This window comes from Aulonocara sp. 'chitande type north' Nkhata Bay, linkage group LG12, assembly GCF_057382095.1.
Source record: "Aulonocara sp. 'chitande type north' Nkhata Bay isolate Kocher_YH1m ecotype deep benthic linkage group LG12, A_spYH_male_GT1.1, whole genome shotgun sequence".
Lineage (NCBI taxonomy): Eukaryota > Metazoa > Chordata > Actinopteri > Cichliformes > Cichlidae > Aulonocara > Aulonocara sp. 'chitande type north' Nkhata Bay.
Window position 1 is genome coordinate 36,945,222 of NC_141355.1, and position 20,156 is coordinate 36,965,377.

Below are 20,156 nucleotides of genomic sequence, written 5' to 3' on the forward strand. Positions count from 1 at the left end.
TTTAAAAAAAGAAAAAACATCATGAAACAGAGTGCAAATAAACAGATGAACTGATACTTCTGCAAATGAATAAGTTAAAAAAAAGGTTTTTATTTTCTGAATGAGGAAAAATGCAGAGTTTAATTTTAAACTACGCTGAGGTAAGAAAGCAAGGGAAGGGGGGAGATAAGCTACATTTAGAGCTGTGGTCAGAATGAAAATCACCTGCTTTACAGTCAGTTCGTGAACATAAACTGCAAGCTTCCCGTCTGTCAGAGCCAGGATGATGCTGGAGGACTTGAGCGACTGTTGCTTTATCTGCTCGTTGGCCTGCAAGACCAGATTGGTGACGAGCATTTTATCAGATTTGTGTTTTACGATTACTTTACAAAGTAAAAGGAGAGAAAACTAACCTGTTCGATTCCCTTGTGCATATACGTTTCACCTGCTGGAGTCACATCTTTCAGAAGCCGCAGACCTTCTTCAATCTCGTGTCTAAAAATGTTGACGATATAAAGAAACGCTTAGCGGCTCACGCCACGTGTTGACACCGAATCACATTTCAGCGTGTTCTCTGGCAGCACTGATGTGTAAAATGTCTTTACAGCAGCTACATGATGACACTCACTATTCTGACCAACATCGGCTTTGTTGACTGCAATATCATCATTACAGTTACGCTACTGTTCTTGTTCTTCGCATCAGTTTTGCTGTTTGGCTTAATGTTCAAAGATAACAAAGACATTTCCAACATCTTTAAAAACCACTTATTTTATTCTTCATAATAACAACTCTCAGCATCAGCCATGTTCCAAAATGTTTCCAGTGCAGATGCCAGTGTCTTTTCACGTCATCTGTGCATCCCCTGTTTTCTTAATCTGATATTAATAAGTATTAAAAAGTTTCACTTTCCAGAAATAAGACACATCACACTTTTGTCTAAAGTGTTATTTATGTCATTTTTTAAAAATAGTGCTAAATTTAGATATGGTTTTGATGACAGTGCAGATAAAAATACGACAGTAAACCACTTGCCAAATTATTTATACCCTAAAGTGGTAAAAACCAAAAAATAAAAGACACTTAAAAATGCTTTTATTATTATTTGTCAAAGTATTTAATATTAATTTAAAGAATTGGAATTCAGATCAAGTAAATAAACATTTTCCTTTTCTTGGGTGAGAATGTTAAATCAGTAGTTATCATGCAGATCATTGATCCTCACATTTAAGCTTTTTAGGATGATGAAAATGTGAAAATACTCAATTCCAACATTAATATATAAAACCCTTCTGCAATTTTAATTAAAAAAGAAGCAGTTATGCATGAAGTTACAGTTACCACTTCATGCATAATGCACCTTATATATGTATTCACATGTGCATATACATATATATACATATATATTAGGGGTGCAACGATACACAAAATTCACGGTTCGGTTCGATACTTTGGTGTCACGGTTCGATATTTTTTCGATACAAAAAAATGTTCATGCCTTTTTAAATTTGTCATTTATTAAAATTATAAATATAGATTTTAACTCAAACGTACAGTTTTTAAATTTAATGTTGCTGAAACAACAAAGTAATAAAATAATAAATCTGATCGAGAAATCACTCATCTTTGGAAAAGAGAGTTTATTACAGAGAAATGTCTCTTTCCAAAATAAAAGCTATACTATACGCTTCTTCTGGGCTATATTCTCAGCAGCATATTAAACATATCAGGTCCCCATAAGGAGAATCCTGTGCTAACGGCTGTCTAAATGACTCGGGTAAAGTTTGTAGCATGCTGCTTGTTGTTTTTGTCTGCTTCCACTTGTCTTTGCACTAGGATGATGTCGGAGTAAATGTGCAGTCCTATTCGTTGTGTTCCCACTAGTGCTGTCAGCGTTAATTTGAAATGACGTTAACGCCACAACACGGCAAATCTCCGTTAACGAGCTACCACGGATCGCCCCGTGTATGGGGCTGGACGGCGTCAACACGTTAACGAGCTAACTGAGCTAACTGCGCTAACGCACTAGTTCCCACCCATGTAATTGAGCATTGCGTGGCACATCCGACATACTGTTTTACTTTAGTCCATGACGCGCTTACCTTCAGGGTCATACGTCACATGAAGACCAAAATAGTTCCAAAGGCCAGATCTGAATGAGGGTGGGGGAGGTTCAATTTGCCATGTTGCAATGAGCTTAGCTTCTGTCTTGCTAGCTTGTGCTGCTCTCAGTGGATCTGCGCTCGACAGTGCAGCCTAGGCAGAGTAGTCGAACGCAGATTCACTGAGCTCTCAACACAGACAGCATCATCATCAGAAGAAAAGTTGATAAAATAAATTAAACATTTTGTATTGTTCGCTACATATGCGTACCGAACCGAAAGCACTGTATCTAACGGTCCAATATCGATACGAGTATCGTTGCACCCCTAACATATATATATATATATATATATATATATATGTGTGTGTGTGTGTGTGTGTGTGTGTGTGTGTGTGTGTGTGTGTATTTAGTGAGTACAGTGTATGTGTATTTGCATATACATGTCTGTGTGCCATTTAGGGTTCACTCTGGTACCTTTCTCCAGTCAGAGGCAGCAGGACTTTGGCTTGGGCAGAGAAAACGATGAATGAGACTCTCATTCTCGGACTGAAAAACAGAAGGACATGGATTCGTTTTAAATAAACAAACAGAAGCAATACTCTAAATGTCTCATTTAGTTGCTTGTTTTAAATAATAACAACTAAAAAAAACCCTGTAATATGATACGTTTTATTATCCTGTACAAAAATCTGCACTTCTGTCCTTTGTCGTCTTTACCAAACCATCGCGGCCACAATCAAACACGTGAAGTTCTCAGACTAGCTGGGAATGTGTCAGTGTGACAGACAGTGTTATATAAAGCTTTTACATCAGTTCAGTTCAGTTAAAGGGAATTAAAGACGCATTAATAATGAACCAAACAGAAGGGGCTCTTTTAATGTCAACTAATATTAGTGGATGACTTAAAGCAGCTTCTGTGGGACTGAGGAAGTGATTAATAAGACAGGAAACATGTTGTGGTAGTGAGTCACGCATAAACACACGAACAAACACAAACACACACGCGCACACATACACAGGCGCAAATATAGTATAGAATCTATATATTTTGTACCTGTGACTTTTTAAGGGTGTTAAACGACACGTTGGACACTTTGATGTGTGTCTGACCAAACAGTGTGGCGTCAAGTGTTCGCAGTACAGCCAGCGCTGTTTACATTCAGTACCGCTCTGTCATCTCCGAGCACTCGCTCGCCGCCTCATGAATTATTAATAATTTATTTTTTTAAACAAACATGGCTGGTTTCTGAGTCCTGTACACACCGACGCAGGGACGAAGACATGGCTATGGTGACATTCCCCAAAACTGGGGGTAATAAAATTACATTAGAACTGTAATAAAAGACATAAAATGAGAAATGAATGAAATAGAATATATAAAATTAAACATTTTCATATATAGATATAAGCTCTGACTAAGCTGGATTTAAAAAATGACAAGATCTGATGAGTACTGGGGGAATTATTTAGTTTTAATATTATAAAACAATGATTTCTCAATACTTTTATTTAAGCCAACATAAACTACAAGTGCATTTCTTCAGTAAGGTTTCACTATAAAATTCAGTTAACAAACTAAAATCCAAAGAAGCTCTAAGTAACCAGCAGCAGGGCGTGACACACTTTCACTCGTCCTCACTAGAATACCGAAATCAATCACAAGGGCGTGATGGGTCGTCGGTTAAAAGGAGCACGAAATATTGAGCAGGCAAATTAAATATACACTAAACCTTTAGAGAACATCTACAAGGGATTTTTTATTTTAAAAATACTAGTGATGAAACAAATATTTCTGCCAACAGCCACCTAAAAATATGATTACAAGGAAGTGGGTTTGAGAAGTGACCGCATTGAGAGACTTTCATGCTAAAGGTGGCGTTCACTGTAACACATTTTCCTGTTAAATTAGAATAAAGAAGTGCTGGAAAAATAGACGTGTCAGCGTGAGGCTGGTGTCCTACGGTTTAACTTTTCGAGCATCAAGTGTTTGATGGTGTAAAAAAGACCAGACCACAGACAAACTGCGAAGCGTCCAAGTCAACTGAAAGACAGAATCCTCTTACACTGCAAGCTTGACCTTAAAGTTTTTATCCTGCGCAATCATAAAGGTAACAGCGACGCGGTCGTCCTCGTCATATGTGGATTCCAATCAGCGACACAATTTAGGGTGAAAAACATCGTGTAACCATGAAATCACAGGATGCTATAAGTAACTAAAGTAAAGATACTTCTGCGTCGCTTAAACAATACTCTGGTGAATACTCGATTACATGCACTCGGTTACTTCACACCTCTGCTACAGACAGAAAGCACACGGATGCCATCCCACAGAGCGAGTTAAACTTCAGATAATTAAGTGTTTCCTTCAGAGATCCGAAGCCTTCAGAGCATAAGGAGAGGTGCTGATATTTCTCACCCACATGACACATGGCCCAGTCGCGATCCTCCCCCGCAAAAATAGCACAATCTTTAAGCCACACGGCCAGATTTGGCAGGGAGCGGTAGCAGCCGTATACATCCACATCCTGTCTGCAAGTTTCGGGACTCATATGTGGACTAAAAACTAACCGCACGCAAGTCACGGATGAGAAATCGTGGGTGGTGACTTAACGTCGAACTTTAGGTTTTAACTGGAGCTTAAGATGTTATTTGTTACCTCTTTAGCAGTACTGGGATCTTTTCTTATTTCTAAGAAAGACTTGGGATAAAGACGCAGTTGATGCCAAGGACAAATCAGAGGGTGGTGTTGGGTTTTTTTTTCTTTGAGAATGGTGGAGAGGGGGGTGATGAAGTAGTCCAGTTTGCTCCACATGGCGGAACAGAAGTGCTCTTGGTGAGCGAGCATTGTTTAGCAGATTGTCCTCATCGCCTTCCAGTGTTCTTTTGCTTTACTGTACATTGTCTGCCTGTCAGCCGTTCTGTGGTGGAAGCAGGGGATAAGTGTGGAGCCGGACCCCCCCTGGTGCAAATGGCCATTCTCACAGCCCAGAAGACTGCTCCTCTCTGCCACCCACTCCCACCTGGTGCCTTTGCTATTTTCTTCAACCAACCACTTCATTCTGGCTGGGTCGCTACCGTCTGTACTGTGCTGGCAGGCGCCGTTTGACTCAAACGTTATGCAAGCTGAACGTTTCAAGCCGGTTTCTGCCGTTTTGTCTTTTTAATGAATTATGTGCAAGACGGATGCCGTAGATTCTGCACAATGATAGTTTGTAAAACAGGTGGGAAGTCATTTAAATCTGTGCAACTGGCTGGAAGTAACGGTGTGAGCGCTTGAGTGATAGACATTTATCCCATAAAACCGCCATGCTGATGTCAAACAGATGTAAAACAGAAGAAAAGGCCTTCTTTCATTTTCCCCAACTTATTCCTCTTTCTTTTTAAACATCCGTGAGATATGAGAAAGCAGGAAAATATCATACTTGCCTCACAAACCGGTCAGTAAGGTTCTTCACAAAGGAATATATCTCACGCCAGTCATTAGCAACGCTTCCAGACCTGAAAACAAGAAAACAACAGTCAGCTCACAGCTCATCAGTTGCAGCAGATTGTGTGCTGGGGAGTAAAATACTGTACAGTATTTGTGCTTTGTACCACAACCACAGTTGGACATTTAACACCAGCCACATGCTGGATAATTGTGCAAAGTCTGTGTACTACAGCAGCCACTTCAGCTGTTAGAATCCTCAAACGTTCACACGAGGCTTGCCTCTCTACAAATGTACTTGGCCAACAGATCTGAAATTTAACAGGAAGTTACCGGGTAGAGGTTGAAGCAACAGAATGCAGTTTAACTTAATCCAGTTAATTTGTGCAGTTTAGTAACGCGGGAGTTCTCCGATGTCTGACAGGCCCACTTCTGCAACCTTTCGTTACACAGACGAGCTCTACAAGAAGTGCAGAGAAAGATGGAATAAGGTGCGAGTGCTTGTTCTACTGTCTTTGTCTCATTAAAACTAATTAAGAGTTGGTAATTGCCAAAAACGACACATAAATTTTCCAAGGTGGGTGTGAACCTATAGCCCTTGGCCCCTCTCACCCCTCAGTAAGTCGGTCTGACCACAATGAACGAAGTGTGTAAAATGTGCCCTTGATGTAACGACAAAGAGGTAATTAAACCAATAATTACAATTCTATGTATGTACGGAGAACATAAAAAAGAAGAGTTTGACCGTTAGGAGGCTCATCTTTCATGCCACCTCTTTCTCCTCCCTGCTGCCCATAGACAAGGTCACACAGCGGAGGAAAGAGGCAAGAATAAAGAAGAGTTTTACTCTACTTTGACAACGCTGGTGACTCTGCATATATTTAAGTGAGTTCTTTGTGGCTAAACATTGGTTTAATAGTTAAAGGGATGAGAATCACCTCTGGTTTTTGTTGGTTTTTGGTTTTATAAAAATTATAATGAGCAATTTTGAATCTTTATTTGCATGAAGCTCCCAACTTAATCTACTTATGTGTTCATAACAATAAAGACATTCTGAGTGTTTTCTGCTTCGTGCATTAACATTTGGGTTTGCTCTTATAACCTGGTGCCAAATTTCACAAGATTAATTTGCATATCTTGATGCATGTTCAATCATCCAGGTTAGTAAATCTCCAAAAAGTTGATTCTGTTCATCAGGACGCAGCGTTTTGTGGGAGAAACGTTTCGTCTCTCATCCAAGTGACGTCTTCAGTCTCAGCTGACTGCAGGTTTCCCTAATCTTATAAACAGTACATTTGCATAATGACTGAAACCAGCCCACTGATCAATCCTGGACAGGGAGGAACGCTGGTTTGAGGGCGGAGTCAAGGAGGCCATTTACGTGAAAAGGGAAAGACCATCTCTGAAACGAGGAGGGGGCCCAAGGGTACATCTTTCGCCATCTTACAATGCTGTGATTGCAGCCATTCCCCAACTCTCTGTGAATGGGACTCATGGTCTTTGGTCAGTGGGTTTTGGTCAGTGGTCATGAGAATTTGCATAATTAAGATTAAGGAACTGACCTCCCAGCCCATTGTTCCTTCAGTGGGCTGGTTTCAGTCATTATGCAAATGTACTGTTTATAAGGTTGGAAACCTGCAGTCAGCTGAGACTGAAGAAGTCACCTGGATGAGTGACGAAACGTTTCTCCCACAAAACGCTACGTCCAGATAAACAGAATCAACTTTTGGGATTTAATTACCTGGATGATTGAGCATGCATCAAGACAAAGAATAAAGTAAGTTAACGTTATAACTCATCAGGACCTGCACAATACTGTCATGCAACAAAACTCAAAAAAGTGAGATGTTTTATCTTGGGTCGAGCTTTTAAACCAGCTAACCCTGCTTTTTCACCAAATCAGTAATTTCCATCTACTGTTTGCTCTTCCTGTGATATGGAGTCTAACTAGCGAGCGCTGCAGAGTCATTAGCTGATAGTATCTCCTCCTTCAACCTGTTTTGATTAGCTGGTGTGTTGTTGCATCTTCTGCAAGAATTTTCTTGCTTTTGGAGTTTGCAGAGGTCGCTCTCATAGTGTTGAGCTATCCTCCATTTTAAATAAACTATCTCAGAATGATTTAACAGGCTGGAAATACTTGAATTTTATGTTCATAAATCTTTAAGGCTAATACAGCTCCAGGTGGAGTGTGCTCTATCCACTGTTAGAAACCATTTCAATCAGTGTTTGCTTTTCTTTGACGTCACACTGAGGATGTACAGGTTGGTTGCCAAGTGTGAATGGAAAAAGATGACAAGTGAGGCTAAAAAGTGAAGCTAGTGCAGAAGTGCCACCAACCATTCTATCTAATGGCCTGCTGGAAGTCTATGGGAAAGTAGCTCTCAGTTCTCTTGCTCTGTACTTTCAGTAAACACTTTCCCAATGGGTTTTTGGACTCAACTGCTAGTTTATAAAACAGGAAGCTCACTTGTAAATGTTGGTTCCCCAATAGAGTCCAAAAGGATTATGATTTGTGTTACTGTGTGACTGACAGATGCTCTGAAAAGGGTTTTGAAAGAAAAAGGTAAGGCAGTGATTGCTGCCGCAAACATTACCGCACAGTCTTATCAGTTCAACCAGGAAATCCTGAAGTAGAGCCATCATAGCTGCAGAGATAAAGTAAACTTAGAGATGCTGCAAGCTGACAAGTAACAAACAGTAAAGTTCAGACCTGTTACATTTAAACTTGCATTTGTAAATCCAACGCATTTGGCAAATTTATAAAAAAGAAATGCTGAACAAGCAAAGATGTGTGCACGCTGTCATAATTGTGCCAAAAAACCTTGGTCATCATCCTGTAATTATGCAATTTTATCCAGGGCAGGGTGGGTCAAACACAAAAGGGCCAGGCGAGCAGCGTTTCAACTCAGCACGGTGGCACATGTCCAAGCCGTGGGAGGGTGGGATTAAAAACAGTTGCTGTCAAGGCTGTAAACTCTCCTTCGTATACAGGAGGTCTTTTTGCATGGCACTACTTCTACAAAGCAGTTTTGCTGAACTGAATGTGGCTGTGAAGTCTCTGCATGTGTGATGTCTGCAGCAGGGCTGTGAGAGTGTGAAACACAGGAAGTAATACAGCATCAACATCTGCTCCAAGCTGCTTGCGCTGGGTTTGTCGGTGCACCATAAGGGTGGTTTCAATGGTATTCGAGGATTAGAAGCTTGTATGTGTAAAACTCACACTAGTTAATGCTTTCACATAAAAAAAGACTTAAGTCAAGACTTTAATCAATGATTAAAAGACTTTAATTAATTTATTAGAAGATGCTCTGCTGTCATGTCAGATAGCTGTTGCTATGGATACTGAAACAATGAAACAATACAGCAACAGTTGAGAAACCTTCATTCTTCCTCTTCTCAACAATTCAGCATTTCCCAGAATGATAACATTATAAAAAGCCCATGACATGTTACTGACCTGTTACCAACTGTGCTCTTTAAACATACCATAAATATTATGGTTGAAGTCTGGTTAACGTTCAGGGTGCGAAAGATGAGGTCACGGTAACACTTGTGTGGTGGTACGAGCTTGTCACAGTAGTCGCTTCACCACATGCAACACGAAGCACAGCAGTACACCACGTAACCAAGACACAGCCCAAGAGTATCATTCACTTGAGCGGTCACAGCCCCGGCTTGATCTCGAGTTCACTTGTAGTTCTTTTCAAATATCTGACCTTAGCCTCGAACATTTATCAAAGCTTTTTTTTACAGCCGAGCAGCTAAACAGAGACCTTTTTCAAGCCCTGTCATGAAATCTCCAGAGACATAAACTGTAAGCTGCCAGTGCATTATAATCATCATCTGCTGTTTTTAATGCATCCAAAGTTCCTGCAGCTGCAGACCAACTGAAGGCTCTACATTACATTACAAGGCAATCCCAATTTCCATTTCCACTTTTTAGTTACAGCTAACACTAAAGCTTCACTGAAAACTAACAGGAGATTAGACATGCAGCTGACAACGAGCCAGCTAAACAACAACAGCTGGTTATAAGGTGAAATTATGTCAGCTGAGTCTAAATGCCAGTAAATGACTATTACATCCTCACATTGTATGAGAGTTTATTCGCTAAGTATCTGAGTCCAATACTTCAGAAAAGCCGGCTCACAGTCACTGACAGAAAAGTTCAGGATATTCACAACATCTCACCTCAGTATCAATTCAATTTTATTTATACAGCACCAAATCACAACAACAGTCGCCTCAAGGCGCTTTATTTTGTAAGGTAGACCAACAATCATATGACCCCTTATGAGCAATCACTTTGGCGACATAAAACTCCCTTTTAACAGGAAGAAACCTCCAGCAGAACCAGGCTCGGGGAGGGGCGGGGCCATCTGCTGCGACCGGTTGGGGAGAGAGAAGGAAGACAGGATAAAGACATGCTGTGGAGGAGAGCCTGATATAATAACAAGTATGATTGAGTGCAGAGAGGTCTATTAACACACAGTGAGTGAGAAAGGTGACTGAGGGAGAAATACATGGTGCATCATGGGAATTCCCCAGCAGCCTAGACCTATTGCAGCATAACTAAGGGAGGATTCAGGGTCACCTGATCCAGCCCTAACTATATGCTTTAGCAAAAAGGAAAGTTTGAAGCCTAATCTTAAAACCTGAATCATTGGATGAAAGTGAGCTCCACTGACTTCTTTCACAAAGCTTTACATATTTGCATATTACAGTTTTGCATATTGACAGACGAAACAAACAGCAGACTGACAGTCACTACAGTTGACTGGTGGTCAGAGATGCTTGTCCTACAGTGACCACCATAACTGGGATTATGTACTTGAATTGGGAGGTGGAAGAAAACACAACTTATTGATTGCAATCTGCAAACCTCTGATATCTAGCAATGAGATTTTGCACACTGCCTAATTTTTAAGGTACCCAAAATCCTGTGATGCAGCAGCTAGAGAAACGGTGAAGTTACTAATCGATCATCCTTTGTCATGCTGTAATTCATGTGATACATCATTTAAACTGTTGTGCAATTTGCCTTGCATAACTATGTACATGACTCTTAAGCTGCAGTTAGGGCTGACATATTTGCTGTTGTGAGAATGAACGGGATGCTAACACAGTAAATATAACCTTTTATACTTCCCTGACTTGCTGTAGTCTTCTCCTAAATGTATCAAGAAAATAGAGACTGTTATACTTCTGGAAAAAGAAAAAGTGATACTGAAGAAGGTTTTATCACACTAGTAAATTCCTGCCAGGATCTCACTGATGTTTTTTTTTTTGAGATATCAGTAAACCTGAACACAGCTTATTCACTTTGAATATGAACCAGTCTCCACTTGTACCAGATTACAAAGAATTTAAAAGATATCCAGCTAGCCATAACAACACCAAAGTAAGCAAGTGCCAGGAGTGATCAGTTTGCACGCTGCCACGCACATTCCTTCTTTGTACTGTGAGTTTTGGTAAATGAAATTTGTTATCACCTTCAGTGATAAGGTCTTTTACATGCACAGCTTTAATCACTCTAGCAAAACAACAGTACGTTCAAAGCACAGGGAAGCTTCATTAGAGCTGACTGTATCCATCAGTCGCTTCGCACACACAAACATCAGCAACTTCAGCATCACTTCACAGTTGATTATTGTGCTTCAGTTGTATAGTTAACTATAACATGTCAATTCATTTTTATCACAACTCGCTGGCTTTTAAAGTGGTTTAGTTTGTTACGTTTCCCTCCCCCTGTCCAACCCCACTTCTGTAACATCACATTTTTACCCCAGTCAGCCACATCAGCATGACTGGGGTCTGCCACTGATGTCAACAGATGGGATTTAGGCAGAGGCGCAGTTCAGGCCAGGCCACTCCAAACTGCACGTTTGGATGTTAAAACTTAGACTTCATCGCCTGCAAAAACTGCCAACTCTAACATGGAAATCCATGTGACCCCCTTGGGAAATAAGAAATCCGCTAAAACTGACATTCAGAAGCAAAACAACATCACATATAAGTAGATTTATTTATTTATTTTTTAATGTGAAAAATAATTGATAAATAAATGGAATGAGTAGAGTGTATAAAGTTTTCAGTGAAACTAAAGTCGAGAAGCAGGCACCAAGTGGGTCCCATCAGACTTTAAACAACCCTTTGCCCCCCCTTTAGGTAAGGCCCTGGCCGTAGCACTTCATCTCCATAACGCAGCAGACCTGAGTGGTTTTTTCGGCCAGTAACAGTAACCCAATGTAAACCTTATAGTGCCACAAATTTATACACAGTCTGCATAAGATACAGGATATGTTGAAAACGCATATTCCTAATCAGGTCGCAGATAATCTGTCCACCCTAACCAAACTATCCCCCCAACATCCCAGGGGTGCACCGGCTCGTCCTCCTCCAAAGGCAAACACAGAAGTCCATAACAAAAAGCATGCTGCTGCAGCGCGATCAGACAGGAGTCATCTAAAGTTCACCAGCTCTGCCTGCAGTTTTCACTTACTTGTCTAAAACAAAGTAGAGGTCGTACGCCCCGTGACAGGACGCTTCTTCTGCCCAGCAGCACGAGGCGAACAACCCGAGCAGGAGCACCGCGACCGCCGCCGAAGTCCAGCCGCTCTGTCCGCGCACAAGTTTCTCCTCCGCGGCAAAGTAACGTGACAACTTTTCCCGCATGTTTGCCACACAGAGAAACGATAAGGAGTCGCTGCTCGTTGAGAAAAATCAAAGTTTAGATGAGTTTTCGGGGAGGAGGAGCTGCATGTCAGACTTCTTCCAAAACAACCAAGTTAACACTTTGAGCAACAAAATCAAGGAAATCGCCGTCACGTCACGTCACGTCACCGATGAAGTTTCTACATCGTTGTGATTCACTGCTCACTCACATCCTCAATAAAATCAAACCTGGCGAAAAACACGCAAAACCCCAGACGGAAGAAACCCAAAAAATATCAGCTTTTCGCAAACTTCACCGAGACAAACTGTGAGAACTTCAAGGGCTGCTCAAAACTCGTACTGCTGAGTGCTGTAGGCGTAGCTTTGGTACAAAATTAATCGCTTCTTTTAAAGTTCCTGCTTCGTTTTACAGATGTGCCCAGAAAAGAGCTCGTGTTGAATTTAACAAAGCTGGTAAATGGAGAGAAAGGTGTTTAATAAGCACACAATAGATGCTTTATTACGTGGTGGAAAGGACTGTTACTGTTACTGTTTTGTAAGTAAATTGCATGACGTTTGTTTTTTCAGGTTTTTTTTAAATATGAAAATATAAAAATACGCAGTCTAAAAGTGCTCATGTTTCTGAAGGCCGTGCCATCAAATCACTCAGTCCTTCGTTTTACTGTAGCCTACAGCCTGAACGCTGTACGTTTCATCACTAAAGGTGTTTTAACCTGGACAAAATGGACAACATCATAAAAATGTAACCATCAAAGAAAAGTGACAGGTCAGTCATATAACTTTGATCATCCAGTTAAAATGCACTGTGCTGCTGGTAAACCTGTCCTGCCAGTCAGTCTGCCCTAATTTTACCGCAGACCAAGCTCCCACCTGGCCGCCTCCTCCCACTGAAATGGCAGGCCCTGATCTTACAACCTTAAAAAAAGAAAAAAAAATGTTTATTTCCTCCAAATTACCGTCTACAAACTACAAACCGTCCCATCTGATTACGCAGAATAAGCTGGAACAAACCAGACACAAGGAAGTCCACCCCACACTGCCAAAGTTCCTGAACGTACTCAGAATTAACGAATGGTTTTAATGATGGAGCTGTAAGTTGTTAAAAAACAAACAAACAAACAATAAATATGACATCACCATAAAGCTGCTCGCGACTAATATGATGAATGTGTCATCCATTGACCTATTTTTATTTTTTTTCTGACGTTTGCCCAACTTTGGGAAAGCGCTGTTATACTGACGGCACTTGAAGGCGTCATCAGCCTCCAGTCCAGTCCAGTGCGCATGCACGGGATGGAACCAGCTGTTTCTTATGCAGTGCTGGAGTTCCCATTGCACACACCCAACATCTGTATCACCTTATGAAGAGGACTACATAATAATGATCACATAAGAAGGATAAAGAGTGTTTTTGTTTTTGCTCTGCTGAGATGTCTCATCTTTCAAAAACCGCGGAGAAACATTTCAAAAGTCTTGGTAACCTGGTGAAAAAATGTGTGTTTTTGTTGCTCTTAAACCAAATGGTGCTAGTTAGCTATTTTGGCTCCAAGGCTCCAAAGCTTCCTGTTGCACAGGGGATCTTTGGAACTAAGAGAAATGATTAATGATTTGTGCTTTCAGGCTATGAAAGCTGAAATGACCACACATGCTTCATCTTCTCTTTTTCTCACAATGACACAATTTCCCTAAATTCTTATGACATCTGAGTTAAGAGGCTTTTGTTGGAGCACTAACATTAGCTTGGCTGCAACATGCTTCATTTCAAACTGTATGAACACGTGGCATACAGAGAAGGCATCCAAAGCTCTTTTTCCAATACAGATCGAACAGTCACACTGAGGGAAGCAGAAAGTCTGCTGGCTACACAAGCACAGGAAGAGGATGCAGATGTGAGGTCCACCATGTGTGAAATCCAAGAAGTTACACAAAAAAGACATTGCTTAAGGACACACATGCTTTCTTATTTTTTTATTGTGGTATTTGTTGCAGTTTTTGAGAGAATGAGACGCTTTAGAAGCCTCTCCTCTCATTTCTTAATCTCCAGTCTGTCTGCTTTAGATTTTGTATAAAGTACTGTGGAAAAAATATTTGGCCCTCTTTTTGAATTTGTATTTGATTGTTGCATAAATTACAATCGCGCGTTTCAGATATCAGACAAATTTTAATGTTAGACAACGATCATCTGAGTAAATACAAATGCAATGTTTAAATGATGATTTTATTTACTAAGAGGTAGTAAAAGCTATCCTAACCTACCTGGACCTGTGTGAAAAGGTGATTGAATAATTGATGGTACCAGCCTTGGCAGTTAGAACTGACATTAAGCGCTTGCAGTAGTGTTTGCAATTAAGTGGAGTCTTCACGCACTCGTCTTTGCACTCTGCTGGAGTGGAAAGTTTTCCAGCATGAATGGCCTTTTTAAGGTCGTGCCAAAACTGGGACTTAATTGTTTTTTCCTCATTTTTTTAGCCCTTCCGAGGTGAATTTGGTGGTGTGTTTAAGATTGCTGTCCTTCAGTATAACCCAAGTGTGCTTGAGCTTCAGGGCTAAACTGATGAGCGGACATTTTTCTGGTAAAGGGCAGAATTCATGGTTGCATCAGGTCATCCTGAAGCAGCTCCAGGCCATCACAGAAGTCCCAAATGTCTTGGGTTGACAAGCCTTTGTGTTGTTTTTGACTAGCAGTGGTCTTCTCCTTGAAAGTCTCCTATGGATGCCATTTTTGCATCATTAGATGTTGTTCCGGTTTCTTTTGTTGTTGATGTGCTCTTGGAGTAATTTTGGTATGATAATAGTTGTTACCATGGTTCACTGGAGTCCTAAAGCCCTAGAAAGGGCTTGGTAGCACTTTCTAGACTGATAGATGTCAAGGGCAATAACTTTTTCACAAACAGCCAGGTAGGTACGGATAGTAAAACAAATAAGGAAAACAAATATGCAGAAAGAAAGAAAGAAAGAATGAAAACAAATGTTTCCTCAAAGAAGTGTGTTATAGGCAGTTGAATAGACTTGATGTGGTGGCCATTTGTTTTTTCATATACATTTTCAGTGCTTGCAAGAATTAAAGATAATGATCTGAATCAGATCTTTGGGAATTCGTGGTTGGATTTGAAATTAAATTTGCCTTTATACTCAAGGGTCCTCACAGAACTACATCAGCCTCCATCATCAGCATAAATGGCTCATTGTGCAGTTTTAAATCCCCCAACCTGGACGACTTAGTGCATTGCTCCTCACATTGATCTACAGTGGGAGCTGAACCGCCACCCCCCACCCCCGTCTCTAATTCTGGCAGCGTACCATGGAGCTGTATGCATAAAACAAAAGCCATCCTCCACCCACCGAGCCACACAGCACCATTTAACCAAATGCAATATGAACATGTGGCCAAGGAGCATTCCAAAACCAAGCCTTCAAGGGAAAACCAAGACAGATAATGCAAATGTTTTCACAGTTGTATCTATTGACTCTAGATGAGTAATTAAGTTTCATAACTCCTTTATATCTCAGTAGCTTTCCCCTCAGGTTACATTCAACACCAGTTATACATTTCATCAGGTGGTGTTTTACACAACATGCAGGAAATTCCAGGTTTGGTCGTAAGTGATGAGTCACGTCTTTTGTTTGAACAAGGTGCGTGCAGCTGGCTCTGCAGTAGATGTGACTCCAGGCTATGAAATTAATGCCACAGCTGCTGTTGAGCTCTTCCTGCTTTACCTGTATCTGCTACAACAAATGTTCCAAATAAAGGTAGATTAAAAGATTTTAAACACTTACTGCAATTTCTGCTTATTGAGGTAGCTCCCATCAGCACTGAAAGCCATGAACACTAGCCTATATAATATCAAAATCAGAGGGGCAAGACTGAGATGGTTTGGACAGTTGCAGAGGTGGGATAGTGGAGTGGTCAAAAGAAGTTGAAGATGATGCTGCCAGGCAGGAGGAAAGGAGGAAGACCTCAGAAAAGATTCAGGGATGTAGTGAAAGAGGATATGCATGGGCTGATGTGACAGAGGAAGATGCTAGGGGCAGGGTGAGATGGAGACAGATGGAAGCAGCTTAATGAAGAAGAAAAAGAAGAAGAAGCTACATTCACACAACTTCATTTCTCTCCATCTCTAAGTTAAGAAAAGTACATTTATAAAATACACTGACATATCATGAATTTTATTTCGGTGCCATAACAAACTCATAAAATAAAGCGAGCTGAATAGAGACAAACATTCCAGTCTTTTCAATAAAGAAATTTATCATACATCAATTATGAAACTAGCCTTTTCAACTGCTAGGGCATAAACATTCTGGAATAACTCTTCAATTTTGTCTTTGAAATCTATCAAAACCTAACTCAAACCCCTAATCATCTAGCCCCGGATGGGTTGCCTGTGATGTGGATGCTAGGAGGTGAAACTAAACTAACTCTACAAGGACAAGGTTGCAACAATGAAATGTTATTTTAAAACTATCGTAAAAAGATTGAGATCAAGAGGTCCCAAGGCATCAGTATTAGATCAGTATTAGGGTAAAAGTTGAAAAAATCATAACTATATTACGCCTCGGGAGTGAGAACGGGCAACATACTTACGTATAAGGTAGAGACATGCAAGCGAGAGTTCTGAAGGAATTTGGGAAAGTAGCTTAACCATTATTGATTATAAAAGATCTATTGAGATGATGTCCCTCTGAAATGTACAATGTTTGTAGTGTTTGAAAGCCTTTTAAATCCGGAATTGACAAATCTGCTTTAAAGACATTTAAAATAAAAATGTATAATATTGTGTATTTCTGATCTGAACGCTGCAAATAGCTGAATAAAGCTGAAACAACACTATTATTTTGAAAGCATTACTCATAAAAATCATAAAATGCCAGCAAATACGTTAGAGACGACAGTAATATAAAAATAGTGATGTCCACATCTGCCTGTAGAGCTGCTCGTTGTTTACATTTTCTATTCTGAGGAAGTACTTTCACCTCATTTAAGTATAAGAACTAATTATTCACAGCGCAGCTTCTCCTGAAACACGGATTACACAAACAAACTGAATCCATTTTCTTTTGTTTTGCCTCATTGTGAAAACTACGCTGTCACACAACTCCATATCAGTGAGGTAATTACCATAACACACCTCATCAAATCTGAATAGTCCAGAGAACAGCAACACACGATTATAATTATCTAGCAAATCAAAGTCTAATTAGATTTTAATTAGAATGTTAATTCTTTTGCACGCCATTTGGTTTCCGTACATGCTAGCTAACTTGATGTACCCTGAGCAGAGCCCCACAAAACAAAGAGAACAAAAAGAAGAAAAACAACAACCATGTATTTCCCATTATTTGGGAAATGTAAGCATATACAAGAATCCAGTGGCTTGAGAAAATAGTTGTTGTGCATCAATTTGTCATGGGGGCTTTTGAGGTGGAGGAAAAAATCAAAAGCGACAGTTAAAACAATGCTAATTTATGTAAGCACTGAGGTGTTGAAGCTAATCAAGAGTTAAACCCGTGACAAACGGCAAAATCACAAAAACAAAGAAGTTCTTCTAATAACCTAAATTATTAGGATTTCAAGTGCAGGTTCAAAACATCCTCGGGGACAACACACAAGTAAATAGTTGGACATTTTCGCTTAAAGGGTCCATAGATATGTAAATCACGCAACTTATTCCCAAAAGAGGAAATAATATCCTGGGATTTTGAGAAAATAGGATGTAAAATTGCAAAACAGGATGATTTTTCTGTCAGCGAAACCTCTGCTGGGAAACAGATCCTTTCCTGTTATAAATGAATAGTACAGATTCACAGCCTGATCCTGTTTCAGCTTCTTTGACGCAGGGTTTGGTTTTCTGGACTTTATGTTTTCAAGTTTAGTGTTTTTGTGCTTGTGAGTTTTCTGATTATGATATTTACATTTCTTGTGATTCAGGTTTATTTGAGGTTGTCTGGTCTCCGTTCGCCCTTTCAGTCTTCTCCTCAGTGTTTGTTCGCCTCACTGTGTCCTTCGCTCTCTTCTTTCGTCAAGTTGTGCATCTTAGTCTGCGTCAGTGTGCTTCCTGTTTTATTTTGATAGTCCTTGTCTTTTGTGTTTTGCGTTCAGGTTGCTTCCCTTACCTCGTTATGTCTAATTAGTGCCCCCTGTGCATCCCAGCTGTCTCCCCTCCGCTAATCTCCCCCTTGTGTATGCATCGTCTCAGCCTCGTCTCGGCCCTCGTTGGAGTCTCTGCTTATCAGTCTTCTTGTCTTGCTAGTTCCATGTTCCCTTAATATTTCCCAGTTTAGGTTATTTGTTGCATTTTTTTATTTTCTTTTGTGTACTCTTATGTCCAGCCTAAATAAACAGCTCGCTTTATGTTTACTCGTTTCAGTCTTTCTGCATCATCTGCATTTGGTCCACACTCAGCTCCACACGATCTGCAGCTCGCTGACCTTGACGCTTCTCTGCGTGTCTGTTTGGTAACAGCATCAAAGTTGGGTTCCGTCTAAATTCCTAAGACCAATTCATTCTTGTTCTCTGTGAGGGATACGAGTCTGAGACCTCTACACCAACCAAAATGTATGAAATGTATCCGTACAAGGGGACATCCTGGGCTTTCTCCTGATGCCACATTTGTGGCGTGGGTGTGTCTGAGGCAGGTAATTTTGGAGTTAATGGCTTTCCCTTTTTTTGGATGCTAGCTTTCTCTATGATTCTTCATTTCTTACCTAATATCAGACATAATTGTATTAAATAAATTGCACTCATTCATGCGCAAGGCACAATAATGTTAACTTCATAAAATATTACAACTATGAACTATTCCTGATACTGCTGCAGGGTTTCTCAGGGTGTAAATGTAAATGATAAGGGTTATGATACAGGGTTTAAAGTAGTGCAGTGTGATTACGTGTTTAGCATGCAGAATATATTTCTTTACTGTCCTGTAGGAAGGCGATCGTACAGCCTGGTCCTTCAAGTTGACACACCTGCTTTGAGTTTATGTATTTTTATCTTACAAGAGAAAAACATTTTGAGGTGTAAAGGTGTTAAAATATCAGGGCGCCTCAAGAAAACCAACCAAAGAAGTATTAGTCACAATAACGGCGATCTATTGAGTCTAATGGCATCAATAACTCATAATTACCTTAATAACTGTTATTTTAGCTTGCTTTTTCTCCTTTGAGAATGCACTGTTTGTCACTAATGGCATCTTAAGTTGAAATTGAGCACCTTGCCCAGAAGTAAACAGCATCTATCAATCATGACTTGAGGCCAAGTGTCAAAACACACAAACGCCAAGTGTGTGTGTGTGTGTGTGTAGGTGTGTGTGTGTGTGTGTAGGTGTGTGTGGTAATTATGCACACTATGACCATCTTGAGTTGCTTTTAACAAGTCATTTTTCATTTCATAGTAACAGGCAAACTCAGCTGCTCCACATCACCTTCAGCATGCCGGATGTTAGTGTAAGATAACAAAATGTAATAAACTTTTTTTGGTTCAAGTCACTTTGCTATTTAAGAAAAGCAGCTTGGGCTCAAATACACTGCACACAGTTACAAGACAGGAGAGAAACAGGAGAGAGATTTTCTCTGGGTGGAGAGGAGGACCAATGACATCATCACACACTGGGACAGCTGACGCCAAGCACAGAGAATCCTCAACACATTTCCATTTGTTTGCAGTTTTCCAGACGGATCGTGGTTTAAAACCAGCTGCACAAGCTGATGAATGACCTGACCCTCACAGGCCCAATCGCTCAGTGTCCTCCTCAGTCATGCTGGTTACCATGACTGCAGCAGCACTAAACTGCTGTGAACCCGAATAATTCAACTGAGCTCACATTGCAAGAACTTATCAGTAATACGGGTGGTTACGTTTTTCAGTACCAAACCATATGAATGAATGAATTATTACATTTTTATATATAGTTCTTGAGTTTCAGAGGCTCAAAAGTAATTGGACAATTGACTGACTAACCAAACTTATAGCCA

General features: G+C 40.3%; 1 protein-coding gene across 1 annotated transcript in view; it reads right to left on the reverse strand.

Moving 5' to 3' along the window:
• Positions 1–12,499, reverse strand: part of antxr2a (ANTXR cell adhesion molecule 2a) — an 83,074-nt gene extending 70,575 nt beyond the window's left edge. Inside the window, exons 1-5 of the mRNA XM_086315460.1 lie at positions 12,013–12,499; positions 5,510–5,581; positions 2,558–2,629; positions 393–474; positions 205–309 (exon numbers count right to left, since the gene is read on the reverse strand). Coding sequence (XP_086171586.1) covers positions 205–309; positions 393–474; positions 2,558–2,629; positions 5,510–5,581; positions 12,013–12,185 — 504 coding nt within the window. The 5' untranslated portion in view covers positions 12,186–12,499. The remainder of the gene's footprint in view (positions 1–204; positions 310–392; positions 475–2,557; positions 2,630–5,509; positions 5,582–12,012) is intronic.
• Positions 12,500–20,156: the final 7,657 nt, after the last annotated feature.